General features: G+C 41.7%; 1 protein-coding gene across 1 annotated transcript in view; it reads right to left on the bottom strand.

Moving 5' to 3' along the window:
• LOC128297135 (POU domain, class 6, transcription factor 2) overlaps nucleotides 1–21,736 on the bottom strand; it is a 70,067-nt gene extending 48,331 nt beyond the window's left edge. The window contains exon 1 of the mRNA XM_053032705.1: nucleotides 21,545–21,736. Within this exon, the coding sequence (XP_052888665.1) occupies nucleotides 21,545–21,736 (192 nt within the window). The remainder of the gene's footprint in view (nucleotides 1–21,544) is intronic.
• Nucleotides 21,737–22,395: the final 659 nt, after the last annotated feature.

The raw sequence follows: 22,395 nt of genomic DNA, 5'->3' as shown, positions 1-22,395 counted from the left end.
TAAGGGTACGGGCGAGCAGCACAGTCAGACTAGGATGCCCGATGCCTGGACGAAGCGAAATGCCCGACATTGGGGCGAGAATGCAGGAAATGCTTCAATGTTCTTCCATCTTGGAAGCCCGGAGTGCGGAGTGCAAATGCTTAAAACCCCGAGACAACGTAATTGTATCACTGATTAGTAATTTAAGGAGGAAGCGCACCGAATCGTAGCGACACGGGCACTGGCACACCGTTCACACCGTTTGACAGTTTTATTCGTTCGGCTTGGCCCTTTTTTGCACCTGGCCAGGGAAGGAGATTTATGCATCACCTTGCTAGATATATGCTTTTATAGCCCTCGGCCACTAAACAAACTAACACATTTTGTTCTAAGCTGGCTAGAAACAAGCGACGTAATTGTGTGTTTTACTTTAATTTAATATTCCCAATCAAAACATGATTCTAAAGCCTTAGAAAGACAAAATAATAACCTGAGAATAAAACGATTCAATCATTCTGCGTTTGTTTTTGTAACTGAAGAAATGCATATTTCACACAACAGTAAACATTTTCTATGCCAAATAAACTATGCTTAATTAACACTGAAAAATCACGACACGCAAACGGATAATCATTTAACTAATGTTAAAAGGCCTCCTGTGGTGTACAGTGCTTAACATACTGTATGTAATATTTATTTATTTATTTATTTCTTCGAGTATGACGGCTTTCACCGTATTATTAACACCGTTGTGCTGAGTTATGCAATTTGTACTATCAATATTATAAGTTCTATTAAAATATAAGAAAAAAAGTTTTTTACTATGTATCTTTTGAACACTTTTACTTATTACGCATCAAATCGTGATATCCTTATTATACAGGGGTTTACATTACATTGCGAACCCAATTTACTAAACCGCACAAACTTATAAAATTTCAATGCAAACTGATTCGGTTCACATAACGGCAGGTTCAAGAATTTACATATAGAACATAATATTTTGTTATAAATAAACTCATTTCATCGCATTTTTTTTGAATGCCAGTGAGAAAATACGCGAGGGAGAAAAATCGCTAAATGTTACCACGATTTACACGATTAAATTGTTATATTTTATTAAAATGTTTTTTTTTATGTAACACAATCATAGATAATTAATATCATTGCTCAAATAAATTACTTAAAGTTACGTCATAATAGAAATTAAATAAATAAATAAATTACTATTGCTACTCCTCTTGGTATCTAGAGGCAATTAGACGCCGGCGGTGCACGTTTTTGACAAATTTCAAAAGGTAAATTATATTATATTATATTTATTTATTCTTTTACTGATCTCAATATATTTTTTCAGTGTATTGATATAATACAAAAAATTAGACTCGTTTTTATATAACAGGGGATCCCAGATGATCTGGAAATTGCTCATATAAATTGAAAACAAAACTGATACCTTAAAATATACACAACGATCGGACATTCGACCTGACGAACAATATGAAAAATGTACGGGAAAAATGTCAAATATCATGAAAATGATATTTTATGATTTTCCAAACACCATTTGCAATAATATTTTCGACTGATTGTAGCACGGATGCTCTTAAAAACAAGTACTTTTGTATTTATGTTACGCACTGTAGATACAACACCAGTTGTACAGTAAGACAAGAAATAATGAGATTAGAAAGGTATAAACGAACCAATACATAACAAAGCCTGTTTAGCAAGCCAGTTGGGCAAATCTATTAAATAAATAAATCTTATTATACCAGAATTTACATTATGTTTGACGGAATATTTAAGGATTTTTAGTTTTTATATTATATACTTGCAAACATAATTTTAAATTATTTACGCAATTTTTAACTACACATTTATACCTGCACAACTGAAACGTAAAGAGCAGTTAAACATATCCGAACTAAACTATTTGAAAACATGAAGAATGATCGTTCAAAACAAGGCATAGGAAAATACAAAAATATAGCTAATAGCTTGCTAATCATATGTTTAAATGAAAAAAAAACCACCAAAGATCAATCAAACCCCGGAGCCCCTTTTTATTCATTTTAAAAACATCCAACATAAAAGAAACGAGCTCGCGAGCACTCAATTACGGGCTCGCCAGAACTGTGTCAATCCGATCCATTTCGTCCCATCGTCGAGACGGGGGGTGAGACCTGCTGCCTAACTCTCAATCCTGCACAACCCATTGATATTCCCAACCCATAGGCATAAGGCTTTCGCATTAACATGAAGCAACAACAAACACAACCACACTCCGATTACCGCCGAAAAATGAGATCAGATGGGGAGGCAGAACGAAAACGACTTGATCGACGTGGCTGTGTTGATCGTTCGGCAAATACACATATGTGTGTGTAAGAGGGGGGAGGAAAAAACTGAACAACCCCATAAACTCGGGAGCAACAAATGCGGCGTAAAGAAGGAGCGATCATAAAAGATTCCTTTCCACCTTGTATTAGGTTGCGCGTTGCGTTGCTGACTAAAGAGTGCGCGAGCGACAGAGCGAGAACTGGGCTTGGCTCAAAAGGGGTTGCTCGGTCGGGTGTGTGTGCGCTAAATAATTAAAGCACCCACTTACATTCCATCGATGATCGCGCATATAAATATGTTACATGCAAACCTCCATTTGCCAAAACCCCAACCCTGCAACTGCCAGCTGCATCAGAGGGCCGCATTCTGGCCGTACCCGACGATATGTTAAACACAAAAGAAATAAAATCCAAATTATCATACAACCACCCTTTTCCCTCTTTTACCCCCTGGTACCCTCTCCACTCCCCTTAAGCAACCACACCTCGTGTCAATCCATCGTGTTCGTCGCCGTACGTCGCTGCATTAGCTGCATCTCTGCAGCCGAGTGCAACATTTTCCATCCCCCCAAAAACCTCCTTTCGGGCGAAACGGTTCTCTTCGGCCGCTCCCGCAACCTCCCCCTTTCATCCCCCCCGCTCGTGGGCAATCGAACGGTATCAGGGGCTGCATAATTGTTCCCGTGAATGAAATGCAACGCGGTCAAAACAAAATCCCGCGGCTCGTAAAATGGCTTAAAACGGGGCCGCAAAATAAGAAGGTGCACACCTCAAGCCAGAATGAATTAAACAAACTCCCCTTCGTACAAACACACAGCCACAACCCCGAAACGGATCGGATGGTTGAGACAAAGCGTTTGTAAAACATAAATGAATACCAAAAAGGAAAATAAAACCAAAACAAAAAAAAAGCTCATCGGAAAAATCGCGCGAGTCGCGCCTTCGCGAAACCACGGCGGATCGAGCAGATCGACCGAACGCGCAACATATTAAATAATTAATTTTCTAGAGAGCAATAAATAATTTGAAAAATTCGCCTGTCAAACGATGGACCGGGCCGTGGCCACATTCGGCATATTTGCCCGGTGCCCCGCCTCGGCTGGGTGTCAGAATTCATTTCTCGGGGCCCCGCCGAATTCGCTCTCGCGGTGAAGCGGAATAACATTTTTAACCCGGCTCTCAGCGTACAACGGGGCCCTGCCGTGTCCTGATGGCGGATGACAAGGATGATGGGCGCGACGCAGAACGAGTTGAAGCAAAGCACAGCAAAAAAGCGAAAACTTTAAAAACCTCAAGACAAAACATTAAATCATCAGTCCCAAGAGGGAACGGTCTGGTCGGCCGGGTACGTCTGTCTATGTGAAGCTTATTTAATTAATGCTTATAAAAGTTCACCTATAATAATTACTAATTATATTAAGCAGCCTTCCCGGAATCACCCCAAGTGTGTGTGTGTGGCAGTGTGGCATGAGATGAGGACAAGCGGAAGAAAAAGCGAAAAGGCTGAAGAAACATAAATCGCAAGAATGGCCATGCATTTATAATTACATCAAGCGCGCGCAAAAGAAAGAGAGACACGCACACGGTTTTGCGTGCATAGAAGATTGCATTTCGCAAACAAAAAAAAAAGACTTGCAGTTTTTGTTAACCTTTTTGGGCGAGGCAGCGATAATAAACAATAATCATTACTTATGCTTTAATAATAACGATGTGCCTTCTAATGCTTGATAGTATAACATTATTGAATGTTTTGTAATTTATAACACTTTCTAACCATGCTCCTTAATAATCCAAACAATATAATTGTTACCCGCGAATCAAAATCAAATTAATTAATTGTATTAGTTTTCTCTCCACAATCCGAGACAAATTGTGAGTGGACACCGGGCTGAAATAGAATCAAGTAGCCCAGGAATCGGTCGATTAACAACTGAATTGTCTAACTCACACAATAGGTATCTAAATACATTTTAAAACAGTTCAAAGAAAAGAGAATTTCAGTTAGATGGCTTTTCTCTGTAATTCCACCCTAAACCCTCAATATGCTCTCCTACAACAATGAAATATTACAGAGTATATATTGTTCTAGAGTATATTCTTGAGAACACCCATTAAACTTTAGAATTCTTTAGAAACCAATTTAAATGGTATATTCAGTTACAATAAATTTTTGTTTTGATTATGATCATATCTTTCAGGTTAAAGTTCATTTTATGCGGCGTCCTTTTCGGTGTTTTAAACAGAACAATTAGCAGAGTCCGGCTCAAGGGTTCGGTCCGGTTGGTGTTCGATTCTCACTTCAGATATCGCCCATATACTGATCATATGAGTAATTTTTCTGCTGTTGGAGACTCAAAACTTACATCAGACTTCAATCTTCTTACAAGTTAGTTTTTGAGATAGAAGTAACTAATATTGGGGCTAGAAAAATCCAAGTCTTTTAGACAAGATTATGCCCCAACTCCAAAAACAGGTAAAAAGACTAAAAATAGTTACTTAAATAGACATTGCTTAGAAAACTGATCCAAATTTATTGTCTCCAATTGAGAATTATATAAATTTTTGACAATCTTTGTTCAACGACTTGGCCTCTTTAAAAATTCCGTGCGTTTAATCATATTGTTGGCTCGTGTTTATCAATTAGAGGATTTTACGGGTGACTTGTAACATATTGTAAATTAATATTTAATATATTGAAGCCACCTTATGAACGGTATGCTAGGATATTCTTCTTCACAGTAAAGTCATGAGTTAGTAAAGGATTGGCTACAAGAGAAATTAATTGTAAATTTTTAGGACGCTAGGTGCTGTCTTTTGTAAAACGATTAAAAACACAATAAAAGTTTATTTTAAAAAAAACATTGCACAAAATTGCTCGCTCTCTCGTTATTTTAGAAATTGCTTTGCACAGTTTCATGAAAAAATTTATGTTGATAATTGTAGATTAATTAAGTAGCGTGATGCACTTCAAATATTTCTATCATAACGTATCCAACATTTTGCTACGCACCGCTACATACCGGTGCACACAAAACTCCGAACAAAGCACAGAACAAATACGCAGCCCATCAACAGTCAATCGGTGCACTCCCCCACCGGTTACGACACAAAATCATCAGCCCGATACAGCGTTGCAGCCAATGCACCATCAATGCCATCGCTTCGCTCAATCATCACGGCAAACACACAGCCATAAGCTAATAAAAGTCGTCTGCAGAAACACTGCACAACCTGGCCTGGCTCACCGATACACCAAGCGCATCGGAACAAAACGAGCAAAAAAAAAAGAAAAATAAAAACGAGGACCACCAAAACGCACAATACACGCGAATAAAAGTAGGAAGAAAAAAAAACACCTTCAATACATATAACTCAAACACAACACAACGACAAGCACAAAGAAGGCAAAACAAAATCGCAATAGAAGAAAATGCATCAATCTGTTTTCGAAAAGAAAACGAACACAAAAAAACACAGTTGACAAATAACAATCAAAGCAAAAACAATACGCACCAAAAATAGAAAACAATCGACCAGAACAAATAACATAACGGCCCTTACGCACACACACACATATGTGCGCCTCGTTTTTCCATCGGTGTGCGTACGTCGTTACGTGGGCTACTTGGACTTCAGAGCGTCAGAGAAATTACATTTATGGATATTATATTTCTACCAGGGTGGAAGCAGCCGGTGGATATCCTTTTTTTGTGAAAAAAATGTTAAATTGCAAGTTTTTTGCACGAAGCGTACACTTCTTTCTTTTTTTTTTGTTTTGTATCGGTGCGGAAATTGAAGGAGTTGATGCAAATTGATTGATTTTTTTAGAAAACACAGCAAATATCAAATTCCAGGGTTTTCCATTCGTGGGTTCCAACATTTTTTTAAAAAAAGATTCCATTTTATCTTTCGATAGTGCATTTCTATTGCGTCTGCATCCATGAGGTGCATGAGACAGGGAAAAAATTTAACCGAGAAACGAAAATCATCATCAATTCCGGCACCCGAAAATTATCATAGCGAAAAGCGATCATCATAAGAGTTGGACATTCCCGATGGACGAAGTCTTGCACTGTATTGTACGAACACAAACAAACAAAAAAAAACTCCCATTCGTAAAAAAAAAGCATCCACAAAACCGAAACTTTGGCGTCCATCGGTACACAAGCGAATGCAAGCGAAATATGCATTCCATGCACTTCCGGAACGTAACAAAATAAAGAAAAAGAGATGAAATGAAAAGGGGAAACAGAAAAGGAGAGTACAATATGGTACGTTCTGCAGCCGGAACACAGCTTCCTTCCCGCTTCGGGAAAGCCGTGGAAATTTGCAGTTCTTTCCCGCCTCGTATGACCGAACTTGACGATAGGGAAATTGGTTTGTTTATAAAACCGAAACACAGCAGCATAGAAGTGGCTCGATTTTCGAGTTCCATTCCACCCGGAGTATTTCCCAACCGTGTGTGTGTGTGTGTGTGTGATGTGGAAACTCGCACTGGGAAAAACTATCTTCCGAGGTGAATTTTACGCTTGGTACGATAATGTGCATTAAAAAAACACACACAACAACAACAGCACACATGGACACGTAAGCGCGTCCTCTAATGGGAACTGACTCCAATAATAACCCGTAGTGTGTATCACGTTTTCGGAACGATTGTGAGATTATGAGTACGCGTGGAAAATTGCCAAGCGCGAGAGTGTATCCATTTGTTGTCGTTTCGGTTTTGAGTTGGAAATTTGCATTTTAATGCACCTTCGATTGTGTAGCCGATTGGGAGCCGAATCATGTAATTTAGTAACGAAAAATACTAATTCACATCTCGGTTAGACAAGTTGAGAAAGAAAAACATAAACGAGTAAAAATTATAAAAGTTTAGAAGGATGTTTTTTCCCCAATTTTTAAAAGCCTCGAGAAACAATTTTTGTTATTCACCAATAAAAAGGTTTTTGAAAAAAGATAACGCTTAGATTAATGGCTGGGATCTTTTGAGGTTTGGAATAGCTTGGACAATTTTAAATGACAACTTATCGCATAAACGCAGTAATTGGACTGGTGGAATGTGCTACTTTGGTTACATTTGAATTTGAGTAAGCGTTGCATAAATTGTTGGGCAAAAAGCGGCTGTGGGCTTTACTCACTCTGGTCAACAGTGGATGAAAGTGAGCATTTCTCTCGATATGTAATGAGGTTCCGCTTTGAAGTCATTTTTTTTCTTTGGTTATGTTGTGAATAGTCAAGAAATAAGTAAGCATGTATCTTACGTAGTTTAACACGTTTAGAGACACGATCGAGAGTTGGCGATAGACTAATAACTTACACTGACACTATCTAGATGTTTTGACCGTATACCTTTGCAAAATATCTGGATAACTAATGCGATACTCTCTGATTTCTTGCGCGTTAATAAAAGAACACGTGATTTTGCCTGTGGTTGATGTCGCTGTGTGTCCCCTCTGTTTTATTTCCATCTGTCACTGAACTGTCAAATTTTAGCTTGACTGACAGTTACGTTACGTTTACGTTTATATGCTATGTTTAGTTGCTGGAGTTTAACCGCTACAAACAAAAGATCTAATAGATTTAGACAACAAAGCGTCTAGCGAACGTGTGATTCACTTCCCAGAGTCACCAAACAGGGACCTCATTCCCAGCTCACTCAATTTAAGAATTTTGTTTCGCTCAGCTCACCAAAATGAGGTTCTTTATCACAACACAAGAATGAATCTGATTCGGAATCATGAATTTTTGAACCGAATGAATCTGAATTTCTAATTTATTGATTCATGAATCGTCAGAGATTTATCTATTGGGACGCATGATTTTAGAATTATGTTTTGCTCTTTCCTTATTAAATAAGAATTATGCAATCATTCGATTACGTAAACCCAATTTTCCTGCACTATTTTAGTTCATTATTTTGCTCATATACTCGTGGTTGGAATGACTCCTCATTAAGGATTCATAAGAATGACTCTTCTCAAACGATTCATCTAACACAACACTACACTAGTTAAACACATAAAAAGAATTAAAATTGTTAAATAATGCACCAATTCTTCTGTTTATTTTCCACATAAAATTGTTCTACACAGGGTTGCTTCATACGCTGTGTACAGGGGTACGCAATACAATTTTTTAAAATATTTTTTTTTCAATGAATATTTTCAACTTTTCGTCTTATTTTATTATTGCAGACTGCAAAACTGCATTCCAGCACAACAAAGGCCATTGGTTTGCATCTAAGTAAACATGAACCCCCAGCCAGTTTAATTGACTGATCGGATGGATAGAAATTATTCTATTTCACTGATGAACGTACCCGACAGGCTATTTTATTTATTTTCCCAATAAATGCATCTCGCTACGTTCTCGCCGTCAGCGTGCGCATTGTCTGCCATGGGATGTGGTGGAGGATGAAGATTTCTTTTCTTTTTTTTTGCCCGACATCATTTCATTTGCAATACAACAATCAAACGTCCGCTGGTGGGGTCGGGTAAATTTTGAACCATCCGAAAGGCTGGGCCAAACGCACGAAAAAAAAGCAGGACCGCTCTGTCCGCTGCCCCTTTCCCGATGCACAATCGATAAAAGACAAAGAACCCGAAATTGGAAACAAGTTATATACTGGCTGTTTGTTCACGCAGCAACAAAAAGGAAACAACCGATCTTCAAATAATGCCCAAACCGTTCAACAACAAACGCAAAAACAAAACAATTGAGAAAAAAAACCAGCAAAACAGCAAAACAAGTGCACAGTGCAAAAAGACAAGAACGACAAAATAAATATCCAATTTCAACGGCGAGCGCGATTTGTCGCCTGGGCTGGCCACTGGCTCCTAGAAAAGCTGGACCTCGCTCACCTCACCACGCAGTCTTCCCCCGCTATCCTTCCCTTTTTTTTCCCCTCTCTCTCTCTCTCTCGAATGCCCTATGCACACTTGCTAACGAAAACGCAAATTTTCCCTCTCGAAGCAGGCTCCAGAGTCAATCAGTCGCTTCACCGGGACAACGGACCGCACACACACACACACGTTGGCCAGTTGCGTAGTAAATCAAACGGGCTACTGTCCGGCGAGATGTGTATGCACATCCTGATGCAGAGCCTGTCCCAAACGAGAAAAAACAACCAGCAAAAGACAAATGTCGGCTCGGCTTGACCAGACCAGACCGGCAGAATCGAAGGGGGGGGGGGGGGGGGGGGGGTATCGGGCGAGAACGGGGGGTGGAAAATAAAGAAAGAAAAGTCCCGAAAAAATGAAGGCTCTCTACTGGCCCTTGGCCGGTATAATGAGAAGCACTGCACTCAAACACACACACGGAGAGCAGCTTCGATCGGGCAATATCGACGATGAATTGATGAAGAAAATAAATGTGCACCAGTGACAACCAAAAAAAAAAAAAGGGAGAAGTGTACCACCCGGCACATGCAGATCGAACGATGAGGGAATCGACCTAGGCACACACGTGTGGAATTGACCATACACACCGGGCACGGCAAAAGAATAATTCGCCATTCCGCGATTCTCGGTGCACACGCGTAGGGTTACTAGGAGGATGTGGAGGAAGAATTCAACACCCTCCCCAAAAAAACAGAGAAGATCAACTCACAGCAAGTGGACACCGGCGGGTTTTGCTTGTCGACTGTCGGTCGTTCGATTGTGTGTTTGGCTTCGGCCAAAAGAACACGACGACGCAAAACAAAACAAAAAAACGTATAATGCTAAAACTCAACCGCCCCACCAGTCGCCGCTTTTCCTCGGGACGGGATCTCATCGTTTGTTCCTGTTTTTTTTTCGCGCACAAATTTTAAAACCAGCCCTGCTTTTCCCAAATGTCCCCAGACATTTTCCACACACACACACACACGTGCACGCTGACACAGGGGAACCATTGTTGGTGTCCACCTTCAACAGTGCTCCTCCTCATCGGGGGTCATCAAGGGGTGGGTCCCGATCGAAGGGGGTTGAAAAGAGGATGATTGAGGTGGGAGGAAATACATAAATTTCTAGTCCGTGGAAAACAAATGCAGCACCTAAGCACACACACACACACACACACACACACACACACACACACACGGTGAGGTTTGCGGGAAAATTCCACAATTTTCCACCCGAACCAAATATGCGTGTTTAGTGGTACGCTGCGAACGTACCCCGAATCGCATATCCTCCACAATTGCTTCTACGCGACCTACGGGATGACTTTTTCCTCACCATTCCTGACTGGCCAGCAGAATTAAAAACAAAACAAAAACCCACACACTCAAACGCGTTAAACTTCGAACTCCCTTCTCACCCCCTTCCCCCCTCCCCCCCCCTCCCCCACGCATGGAAAAAGAAAATAGAACAAATTTTGGGGGTAATCAGTCGATTTTCTTCCTTTTTTGCGTTCCGATCCGAGCACCCCCCCGTTTGATTCGTCTCTCCCCTCTCACAACACCCCCCCCCCCCCCCCCCCCCCCGCTGATTTGCGCTTTTATTTGCGACCACCGGTCCAACTCTCTCGCTATCCGGGTGCGCGATTTTCCACGGACACCAAGGACAGTTCTGGTCCTGGCTGTGCCGTGCTTGGTCCGGGCAGGGAAGATTTTTCCGTTTTTTGGTTGCTGTTAGCGCTCTCCTCGCCGTTTTTTTTTTTTTTGGTTCTCTGCCTTGTGTGCGTGCTTCGGACCGATATAACACACTTCAGCCCCGCAATCCCCCCCCCCCCCCCCCCCACTCATCGGGAAAAAAAGGGTGGCTGCGGGGAAAAAGTCAACTCCGTCGGCTTCGGTTTCTATTTTGCCATTCCCGAAACAACAACGAAAAAAAATCCACCCTTCCCGTCAAACACGGGCGAACATCGCTGCTGCTGCACTGTTGTGCTGCGCAGTCACATACATAAATTGGAAAAGCACACATCGCGAGGAAAAATCGCATCCACGCAAGCACAGTAAGGCAAACGAATGGGGTGCGGTCGTGGGGAGTGGAGTGAAAAAGTAAAGGTAAGGAAATTGAGTTACGTCAGGGTGAGATAGAACAGCGCGTCGAGAATAAAAACAAAAAAAAAACCACACGGAGGGTTTGGGGGTTCGAAATGGAATCGAAAAATTGTACATGAATTCGCGAAGAAACGAAACAAACAAAACATTTGCAAAATCGCCAAACGCATTCGCCCCATCCCTCGCACTTTTCCACCCAACGTTTTTCCCTTCCCACACACGCACACACATATGTGAGTAGAACGATGAAACATCAACCCCCGGTTGCTGCGTTGTTCGCAATACATTCGCCTACTTTATAATGCTGCTGTAGGGCGCACATACAACCACACAAACCGTCCGGTAGATGGGTGCACTTTTAAGAATGGGTTTGGAAAAGCGGGAAACCCTTTTTCGCGGAAAAAACCCTTCGTGCACCACTCGACACCGGCAGCTGGCAAAGCGGATGCGAATGTAACACGGGTGGGTCTCGAGGGGGAGGGGGAGGGGGTGGGGGTTGATTTGGTGGGTCCTCATACCACCCCTGATGCTGATAATGCTCTGTCTCGCTTCGGCCGGCCGTTTGGCGTTCCTTTTGCCGTGTGCCCTCCAAGGATAAATCGAGTGCTGTTTTTAGTCTCTTCCAATTTTCTACTCCCACCCACACGGGCCGTCGGTGTCAGGCCGTTTGACCGTACGCCGGAGACGCCCGCGAAATTGTGTGTGTGTGTGTGTGGTCATTCGTGGTGATTTTAATGCTAGATAAACATTTACTGGGGAACGCGAGAAATTTCGCATTTTTTTTCACACAAACTTCAAGTTGATTTCCTTTTTCGAGTGTGTATGTGTTTATTTTTTTGCATCCACAAAAAAAATGGAATCCAATTTTTTTTTTTGGTCGGCGAGGAAATGGAAAATAAAAATGGAAAAGCAGGAAGAGGCAGAAGGGGAAGGAATGTGGCGAGCAGTTATTATCCTGGCGCTTGGGTGGCAATTAAATCTATCATTATAAATAATGTTTAGACGACGTGGGGTCACCGTTAAGGATCGGTTGGGGTGTTTTCCTTGCCCCCCATCCTACAAGCGAGCTGGTGGCGACAGTTCCGTGCCACACGGTGACCGTATGTCGCCAGGCATTTTCCGCTCGTTGTTTTTTTTCTTTTTTGTTGGCAATCATTTTTTGCCATTACGTTACATTTCGCATTTACACACTTCAGCGTGGAACTTTATCTGGAGAGGTCCATTTCAGCACCCGGTTTTCCTTTGGAGTTTATGGAAGGGACCTTCGCTGGAAGGAAAATTGCGCGTAACCGATGAAGAGATAGAGTTACATCTGTTGAAGGTTGAGCGAGCGACGATAAAAAAGTGTGTGTTTTTAAGTATCGTACTTTTCAGTTTTCATTTGGGGATTTTGCTCGAGAATGTGCATTCAAAATAATCGCATTAATGTAAAGCATTCCCTACGGTTGGTCTATGATTGAAGTATTTAAAATGGGGCATATCTTATATAAGAAATCGGCGTTCAATTTTTTTTGGAGCACGGGTTAACTGGAACTTTGTTACTGAGATTTAAATATTTTTAATGAGTACTCTGAAGGACACAATCCTAAGCACAAGGTAAGTTCCTCATAAGTCGAGATATACCTGAGATAAGATTCTTCATCCTTTTATCAAGTGCAACTCCGATCTAGTTCACTGTGATTCACTTCAACCCAACCAACATTTGCTTTTCTATCTGGATCTTCTAGCAGTGCATAGTATCAGGCTATTCTTATTCATATCTTTAAAACCGGAGCATTTCAGCATGTGTCATTCGTCGGTGAGATCATGACACAACATGGGTGCATAGTCTGACAGATTCACACGAACTTTATGCAGTATGTTGCTTTTACCCTCGGTAGTGATCAGCCTCACAGGCATCAAAGTAGCTTATGATGGGATATTTCATTCTCCCTCACGCAGGAACATCACGCTAGATCTCTCGCTTGATCTTCCATCTGATTATTATTGATTATTTAAATACATTCTACCAGTTCCAAACCAGTTATATCAAACCTCAGAATGTCGTGAACTTTTATTGTACTTTGGGCTCTTAGTTATTAGAATTCTCTGACTAGAATTCAAGTTATGAGAAATTAATTATTAGTTATTAGAAATTCTCGTTATTAGAATTCTAATTAGAATTAGAGTTAGAGATTATTGGGGATTCTTAGAATTGATTACCCCGAAGTTGAGGCATAAAGGGGTTTTTAATATGCTCACATAATCTTCATTTTTGGTGTATTTTTATATTTGAGTTTCGTTGACAAGAAATTCGACATTTTTAAAACGATTTTTATCGCGTATAACCCATTGGGTAAAAGATTCGATTTTTATATTCTAGTATATTTCGAAATAAAATTTAGAATTTAAGTAAATTCTAAATAAGTATGAAAAATCTAATTAATATAAAGTTTTGTAATCCGATTTCGTTAATTTACTTGTAGAAATCACTCGGAAAAAAATTTTAAATACGAATTGACATTTTTCGTAATTTCATGAAACGATTTTCACGTTTTCCGACCGAATGTGCCCATATAGTTAAGATCATTAGAACATTCATCATCAGAAACAATATGAAACTTTAGAAGTCTATAGAATTCCGTTCCTTCACTAACATTTTTTCCACTCTTACGACTTCAATGTCGTGAAATTTCGTCTATTTTATCTCACGGAGTACCATCAGCCAAGTGTTACTGGAGGCAGAAGATCACAATAATATGGTGCAAGCCTTTTATTTAGAATGGAGTGTTTGTGCGAAGAAATGACGCCATATATTTTCGATATCTTGTACCTAACAGAGGACTCTCATTCTAGAGGCTCTCAGCACCTTCAAGGAGCTTGATCCGTCACAAATTCTTTCACAAAGTTCCTTTAGACATCCTTTCCAGTTCCTTTCCTTATTGACTTAAGCTTTATATTTCATTAGAACCTTTCCTTCTTTGTCCGGAAGAAATGTGTTTTTCATGTGTCATGAGACAGTTTCATTTATTAAGTTTAGAATCTTTGGTTCCTGATAGTTCCATGATTTGTAACGTTTATCGTTCGTTAACGTGTGTATTTTTCTCAAAATAATTGAATAGTTTTCAGAAAGAACAAATTTGAACTACACAAAATTCGATCACGATCGGATGTTTTGTACTCAAATAATTAAATGAATATCTATCTCTCCTCCAACTCTCCATAGAGCACGAGCTCTCCATCACACTGGCAAAAATGCCCCCGTTTGTCCAAATCGATCGATCCGAAGCAGAAAGTCCAGCAAGGAACCAGAACCACACCTCACATTAGCAAGTTATGGGACGCTATGTGGCCCCGTGTGTCCGAAAGTGTTCGGAGCGTCGATCAAACCAGCAACACCAGACTGAAATAGAATGCACGGACAGCGTGGACATAGCACGCACGAGCGAGACGAGCGGGCTGTATGTGGGCGAGTGAGCTTAATTATGAGTAAATTAGAAGACACACAGTATATGCCAGTAATGCCCTGCCAAGTGTGCGGTGCATTGTGCGCACACGTACAAAACTAGACCCGCCATTCCTTCGGACCCTTCGTGACGTGACGTGCACACTAGTGCCTGGCACTTTTCGTCTCTACCTCCCCTTTCCTCACCATCCAAACGAGACGAGATGGCCGAAAGACATAAGATAGATAATATGCAGATAACTCGACTCTCGGCCATATTTCTTCTAGCCCGCATATACACACACACACGAACACGAACACACCCGTCGTGTGTTTGGCCCCATCGATCCACATTGCACAGGCGAGCGGATAAAATGATATGATTCGAAAGATTGTACTGTTCGGTTCTGAAGGCAGTCTATGGGCAGTGTGTGTGTGAATGTAATGTTGTTAAGCTTATTTAAATTTTAAATTAAACCCAACGTCGTCGTCGTCGTCGTCATCGTCGTCGTCTTCATCCGTTCCACCGCAGCCTTGGCCGACAAATGCACGCCAGCTGCATGCTCCGGCCTGCCTGGTGTGTCTAAATGCATTGCCAATGCAGCTATGCGGACGGTCCTGGACACAACGCCAGATATTGGCGTTTAGGAGCAAGTTTGTGATCTTATTATCATGTACCGAAATCTGCTGGAATACTGTTGGCAGCAGCTTTCCGCTGCCCGACCGTAAATGGATGCGATGTTTAATGTTTAATTTTTGCAATTGGGAAAACACATTTATTTCGAGGAGTTTCCATTTGTCGCACGTCGCTAAAATAAATGAAGCTTTTGCGATCGAAATAGTGTGCAGTAATAAATGCAGGAATGTGCATTTAAACTCCTAACTAAATTGGAATTTGATGAAAATGATTAAGTCAAGAATTGGATGAAGAATATACGATTTTTTAAATGTCAAATTGACGTAAATCCAACGTCACCCAAATAATGGGTGACGCAAAATTTTACTAGGAACCGGCGTCACGCACACCCTTAGACACTTAGAATAACATTTTCGTATACGACAACAATGCATAGAAAAAATGTTTTACCTGCAAATAATACAAAATATAAAGAAAAACGATAATAATTTATCGATTATTTGATTGCGTGCCCAATTCGCCTGTATCTCCATCACGAGGTACGCGTGGCGAAGAGACAAACATCACTGGGACATGTTTAGAATGAAAATTCCACCCCAGCTGCAGCACCGCAACCTAGTTCACCCCGGGACACAGCAGGGTGTGTCCCGAGCATTAACAGAATTCCACGACACACTGTGGCCAATGAGGCCATCAACACCCAATCGGACGGACGCACACAGTTTTTTTTTTCCCCCGGACTCGCTTATGGTTATTTGCCATTCCGTGCAGCTACTTGTTACGAGGTGCCGATTGGCTATTTATTTTATGCTGCTGCGCATACTTCCAAACTGCATTGCCCACTGGGCTAAGACGGTGGAAATTGTAATTGAGTGTACGGTAGGAGCCACGAACCACAGCCCTCTGGTAGCGACAATGTATAATTCTAAAATAATTTAACGTGCCATTTAATTCATTACTCATTGTTGGGTCGGGGGGTTTTTTTTTGTATCCCCTCTCTCCATTATTTATTATTTATTATCGTGTGTATAATTTTCTTACTCGATCGCATCCTGGACCCCCACAACCCCTCTTTTTAGAGCGGAGACGATCGAGTCCCATTCGCACCGTTTTGATTTCTTTTTCTACCTTTTGTCTTCGCCGAGTCGAAGATTGTGGCAGCGCGATCGCGATCGCGTAAAAGAGGGGGGTTGTGTTATTAACTGTACCAGCGCGTTTCATTACATTTCTGTCGTTGAATGTAATATGGCAACATATAAATTAGCCATCGCAGCTATGGGCGGGATGGGTTGGAATAGTGGAGGGGACCGCAAAACGAAAACCGACCGGCGACCTCTCGACGAACGTTGCCAATGTTTCGGACACGGGACACACCAGCAAACCCCCCCGAGGCCCAACCCAGACGCGCCACCGTCCCTTTTGAAGCTTTTCTTCGGAAATCCCACCCCAAAAGGCACGGTGAAGGGGGGGGTGAGGGGTGACGGGATCGGCACAAGAAGCAATGGAAACAAAATACCGGCCCAAGAAATGACAGAAGAAAAAAAGAGAGAGATCGGCAAATGGGTTACGCACACGGTACGATGGGACCGGCATGGGAGGGGAAAAGCATAAAAATTATTTAGTGGATGAATTAAAATTATATACATACACACTCACTTCTGTTTTCGCGAAACGAACGGCCCTTTCGCTGTCTACCGCGCACGACCGCCCAACTACCCGGCGGACCCTCACCCCCCCGGTCCGGTTCGGTCCGGTCCGGTCCCCGGTGCGAAACGAGACAAATGAAGGAGGTAGCCGTATGTTGCAGTTATAAAAATTTATTGAAGAAACGTAGGCGTGTGTAATTTGTAATTAATTATTAATGAGATGCATATGACGTTTGAAGACAGCGAACGAGCGAAAAGTCCGGTCCCGGGACCGGTGGCCAGCCCAAGCACACGAAAGGGATGGAATGGGTAATGACAAAACAACAACAAGGGAAAAAAAAAGCAAAACGAAACACAAAACAACCGACTAAATGAAAATAACATTTTCAGGGGCTAGTAGCGTTATGCACTAATACCGTGGCATTGTGGTGCGCTCGCCGAACCAATACCAACCATCCCCGGGGTCCAGATCCGAATACAAACTTGCGTATTAAATTATATCTTTCGACGCAACCGCTCGTCACCGTCACCGTCTCCGTCGTCCTCGGCAACCTTACTTTAATTGTCTCGCCCCCTTTAGCTTACCCAGCATACATGGAGCATGAGTCAGAACACGTCAGTGTGTGTGTGTGTGTGTGTGCGCAAGTTAGATATTCATTATGCGACTTCAGGTTCTGGTCCGTGGGCCGCATTCAAGCGGCTTCCAAACAACCTTTGCGTCCTTTCTTTCCTTCACTTGCCAATCGGGTCGGAGTGGCCACGGAGAAATAAAAGTAATTTGTCATTTGACACGATTATCGATTAACGCGCTGGTGGTGGTGGTGGTGGTAGTAGTCAGACATCATCGAAGTTACCGATCGTCGATCGTACACGATTAATTGATCGATCGTTTTTGTGTGCTGTGCGATTGGACAAAAGATGGTGCGCGGTGGTACTGTTTTAACGCGCTCCATCATCGAACGAGGATTATGATTATTGGTTATGTCGGCACAAAGCTACTTCAAGACCGTTGCGGTGACAATTAATGGGTATGGTAAGAGTCGTTTGAAAATGTGTACCCATTGAAGTTGCAATTACCAACGAACGTCTCTTTGAGGGTTAATTGAGAATCTCCTATTGAAGAGTCTTTCCGTTCCCAATTCGTCTTTATTTGGGACTGCATGAAGACTACATGGAGTATCAGGGGAGTCCATATCAGAACGCAAAATAACAATATGGGCTGCTCCAGATATATTGGAGAGTTTAACCGAGGAGCTAGTATGAACGAAGAATTAATGTAGTCCGAAGTAACTGATTATATATAGACTTTAAGGCAGCAATTGTCGCATGTTTCACTTTTGGCAAAACTAGAGAACCTTGGTTTTGGAAGACCAATTATATTCCTTCTGGATGTTGAGTTCTTTCTTTAGATCATATTCAGTAAGATTGGAGAGCACGCATTCTTCATCATCCGTAGGGTCGTCTAGTGTTCTTCAAGGAAGTGCATTTTGTCCAAGTCTTTTTGTCCTTTTTCATCAATGTTTGATGGGCATCTTCTTTTCGCTTTTCGCAATAAAAATATTTCTCCCAATAACCTCGTCTTGCGACTATCGATCTCTTCAACACCCTTTGAGAGATTTCTCTGATTAGTGTCTAGTTAATGGGTTGGTGCTCTGTCCCCCTAAATGTTGTGTTTTGTCTTTGGATAGGTTCTTTCTGTGAGTAGAGCATCTACCGCAAAGGATCTTGGGGTTTGGCTCGATGAGTGTCTTCGACCAGCACATTGATCATGTTTTGATCATAAAGCGAATCGAGCATTTGCATGGTCTCGTAAATTCGAGATCCTTTATGTTTGAAGGCACTGCATTGTTGCTGGGTTCGTTCCGTTCTGGACTATGTTAGCGTAATTTGGACACCAGCTTGAGTGACCGCTGTGCAGATACTCGAGAGAGTACAAAGAAAGTTTACGCGACTCGCTGTCCATAGATTTCTATATGGATAATCCCTCATTTACTCTCCACTGCCAGAATGTTGGATTTAGTTGACATTCATCGCCTGTATCCTTTTATCCGAATTCCACATTCCCATTCATCTTTCTTCACTACCTCTGTATGGTCCTTCTCGTCATCTACGGGATAGACCTCCCATATTTATCCCTCCACGCCATTCGGTTTACGGCCAGAATGATCCGTGGTAAAGGGCATATTTTAAATTCAACAGGGTTCATCATCTGTTCGATTGTTACTTTCCTGTTTCCCCACTTCCCCATTCGGTTATTGAATTCCGCCAAACGATCCCCTTTACCATCCATATAACCCGCACCATTTGACTTCATTTTCTAATTTATCTTCCTCCCCTAGTTTTGAGAATATATTGTGTAACCTCAAGTGGTAGACAATTTAGACGTAAATAAATCAATAAATAAATAATACATTAAGGAATATATAAAACGATTCTTAGCAAGGAAGGAAGTCCGAGCTTTGGATTAGCAAGCAGTTCAGGATAATACAAAAGCAGTTTAGGCAATATGTAGTTGAGCTTTTGAGTAATATTCTGCATGATGTCAGATCTTAGATAGCCCGGCAAGATGTTCCTGAATAAATCCACAGTTTTGCTCTATTCAGAACTCAAAAATATTTAATATGAAGCAATCAATGAAGCAATTTTTTACGATTGCAATCAAATGGATCTGGCATAGTGTTAGAATTGAGATGATCAATCTGCATATCACACATGCATATTGCAATTGTAGACGAATTGAATGTAGTAAGGTTCCGTACATTGCTATATCCTAACAATTGTTAGAGATTTCCAAAGAATCAATCAAGTTAAAGTTTGAAGAATTACTAATCTTCCTTCACCTTCACCTAGTGGTCTTCACCTACTGGTAATCTGACCAAGTTTAATCGCTCTCAATTTGTGCAATAAAATTATCACTGATTCTACTCTTAATAACATTACCTGATAGGTAGTAACATAAACTTTAAATATTAACATAGAAGAAGATTGTTATCTCTTAAAATGGGTCTAAAGGTTTGCAATGTGAGTTGGTATGAGTAATACAATTGCAAAACATACCATAGAGGATCATTTAATCCTTCTGATGTACGTCGAATTAGTACAAATCGCGGAGACCGGGGAATCCACATGGCAGCCTACCAAACTCTAGTAGTCTTAATCTTTCAGACATTCTATCTAGATATTAGATTTCTCTATCGTTTGCCAGTTTGCCATATGCAAAGGTTTGAGAAGGATCGTTCAGGATATTAAAATACCGATCGATCTTATTCTATTCAAATTTAAGTAAAACATTATCGAGTTTAATCAACCAGTAAAGTAATATATCACAAAATGTCAAATGAAAGGCTGTATTACGCTTGATTAGAGCTGTTTTACGGTCCAGCAACGAAGAAGTGATATCCGTTTTCCTTAATGCAGAATCGAGAACTTTCTGCTCGCAGTTTTTCTCCTCTGAAAAACTTCCCCACTTCCCTCGCGTAATAAGCAAAATCTATCTATACAGCTGAGGGCAGGAAGAAACACATATGTATAGCACAAAGCACCAATGCGCTAGATTATATAAATTCTTCACAAAACTCACCGCTCACTGGGCGGTGCTGCACCCCATTAGCCGTGCCCCAGCCAGCAGCAGCAGGATCGAGAGTGCATGCATATTATCTATTATCTATGGCCAACCCCATGGCTTCTGCTGCACCGACCCATCACCTCCGCTGCCTTAGAGTGGTGCTAAATAATGTTTCTTCTTATTGATTTGCAAAACTTTTGCGATACAGACACAATGCAGCACACACACACAGGACAGCACAGACACGAGTGCTTGCGGGAAGATAGTTTATCTTTCAAAATTGCAAAGTATAGTATAACATTTGCTGTTTTAATTATAAATCAATTGCATTTTGCTCTTCACTTTACATGCACACAACATGGGCCCCTCGGCACGGGCCATGAAACCGGAACGATATCTTGCCTACCGCTACCCAGCAGCAGCACATTTTAGTTGCAAAGTTGCCACACAACGGTTGGCTTCGATGGCTCTCTTCTGCCCACCTCCCCCATATTTTGTTCCTATTTTCCACGAGCTTCGGGCCATATGTGTACCACTTGGCCGGTGTGTGAGTGTGTGTGGGCACAATAGGCGATAGGGTTTTCCGGCTTCCTCTGTTTTTGCTGTTTTTTTTTCTTTTCCAAACCCCACCACCACGAGTGCATTTAAAGAAACGAATGGAAATTATTTACTTTTCCAGTGGCGTCGGTCCTGCAAAAACCCTTTTGACCGGGATGCGCCTTGTGTGTCTGGGCGTTGAGCTCACTGTGAGCTGCGCTGTTCTAATTTTGTGGTAATTTAATTTTTAATGAAGACTGTGTACTGCCGGGAAGACGAACCGTGCTGGTAATGGGAACCTATCGCTCCGCTATATCAACCCGGCATTAATGAACCTTTGTCCTTTATTTTTTGTTTTCAAAATAGCGATCAATGCGATTAGACATTTTGGAGGAGATTTGGGTGGGAAAAATAAAATTTCCACTTACCTCTAGCTTATAGCTAATGATGCGATCACCCTTTTCCGTGGCACCGTAGTGGGCGGCGATCGCGTTCGCGTACTCCAGCTCCTTCCGGACGGTGCTAAAATCATGACCGGCTCCTTCGCATGGCATGCTGATACCTAACATTCCACAGTGGCTACTATTGTTGTTCTCGGGGTCCGTTCCACCGTCCTCCATATTCCATCGTTTCGTCTCAGCAAAGCATCGCCGAAAGTGGGTACATCATTCGCCAAAGAAAAAAAAAACACACGGATGCGCTGCAACGAAGGGGGGAGATATAAAAATGATCAGTAGAGTTGGGAAAACGAAACTCCTCTTGAAGAAGGAGATCTCTTAAAATATATCAATTCCATCGCGATGGTTGAACGCATTTCGTCTACAACCCAACTACACGTTTTATGCGCCCCCCCAAATGGGAGGAAATTGGAGGGATTTGGAACACCGTATGAGGTAACACGAGCATAGTGTCTCACCCGGCGACATTACTCAACGCACAACGCACAGAATGCGGTCGCCGGTGCGCGGGAGTTGACCGACGGGGGGAAGGGAAGAAAAAAAAAACCGCAACGACCCGGCGGCAATCACTGCTCCCAGACTCCCAAGAGCGAAAGAGAGCACACACACTAGAACGAAAATAAAATGCAAAAATGCACACAGCGTGTGCAACAAATAAAAAAATAATAAAAACATACCAGAAAACAAAAACAAAAAAGCGAACAACACACTCCAAGCATTGCGAGGAGACTCCAGTTTTAAAATTAAATCACATTAACGGGGACCGCTCCACACCGCAGGGAACGAGCGAGACAAATAACTCGCACCCCCCCTACTACTAC

Source organism: Anopheles moucheti, chromosome 2 (genome assembly GCF_943734755.1).
Source record: "Anopheles moucheti chromosome 2, idAnoMoucSN_F20_07, whole genome shotgun sequence".
Classification (NCBI taxonomy): domain Eukaryota; kingdom Metazoa; phylum Arthropoda; class Insecta; order Diptera; family Culicidae; genus Anopheles; species Anopheles moucheti.
The sequence above is the reverse complement of the archived record's forward strand: the minus strand, read 5'-3'. Positions and strand labels throughout refer to the sequence as shown.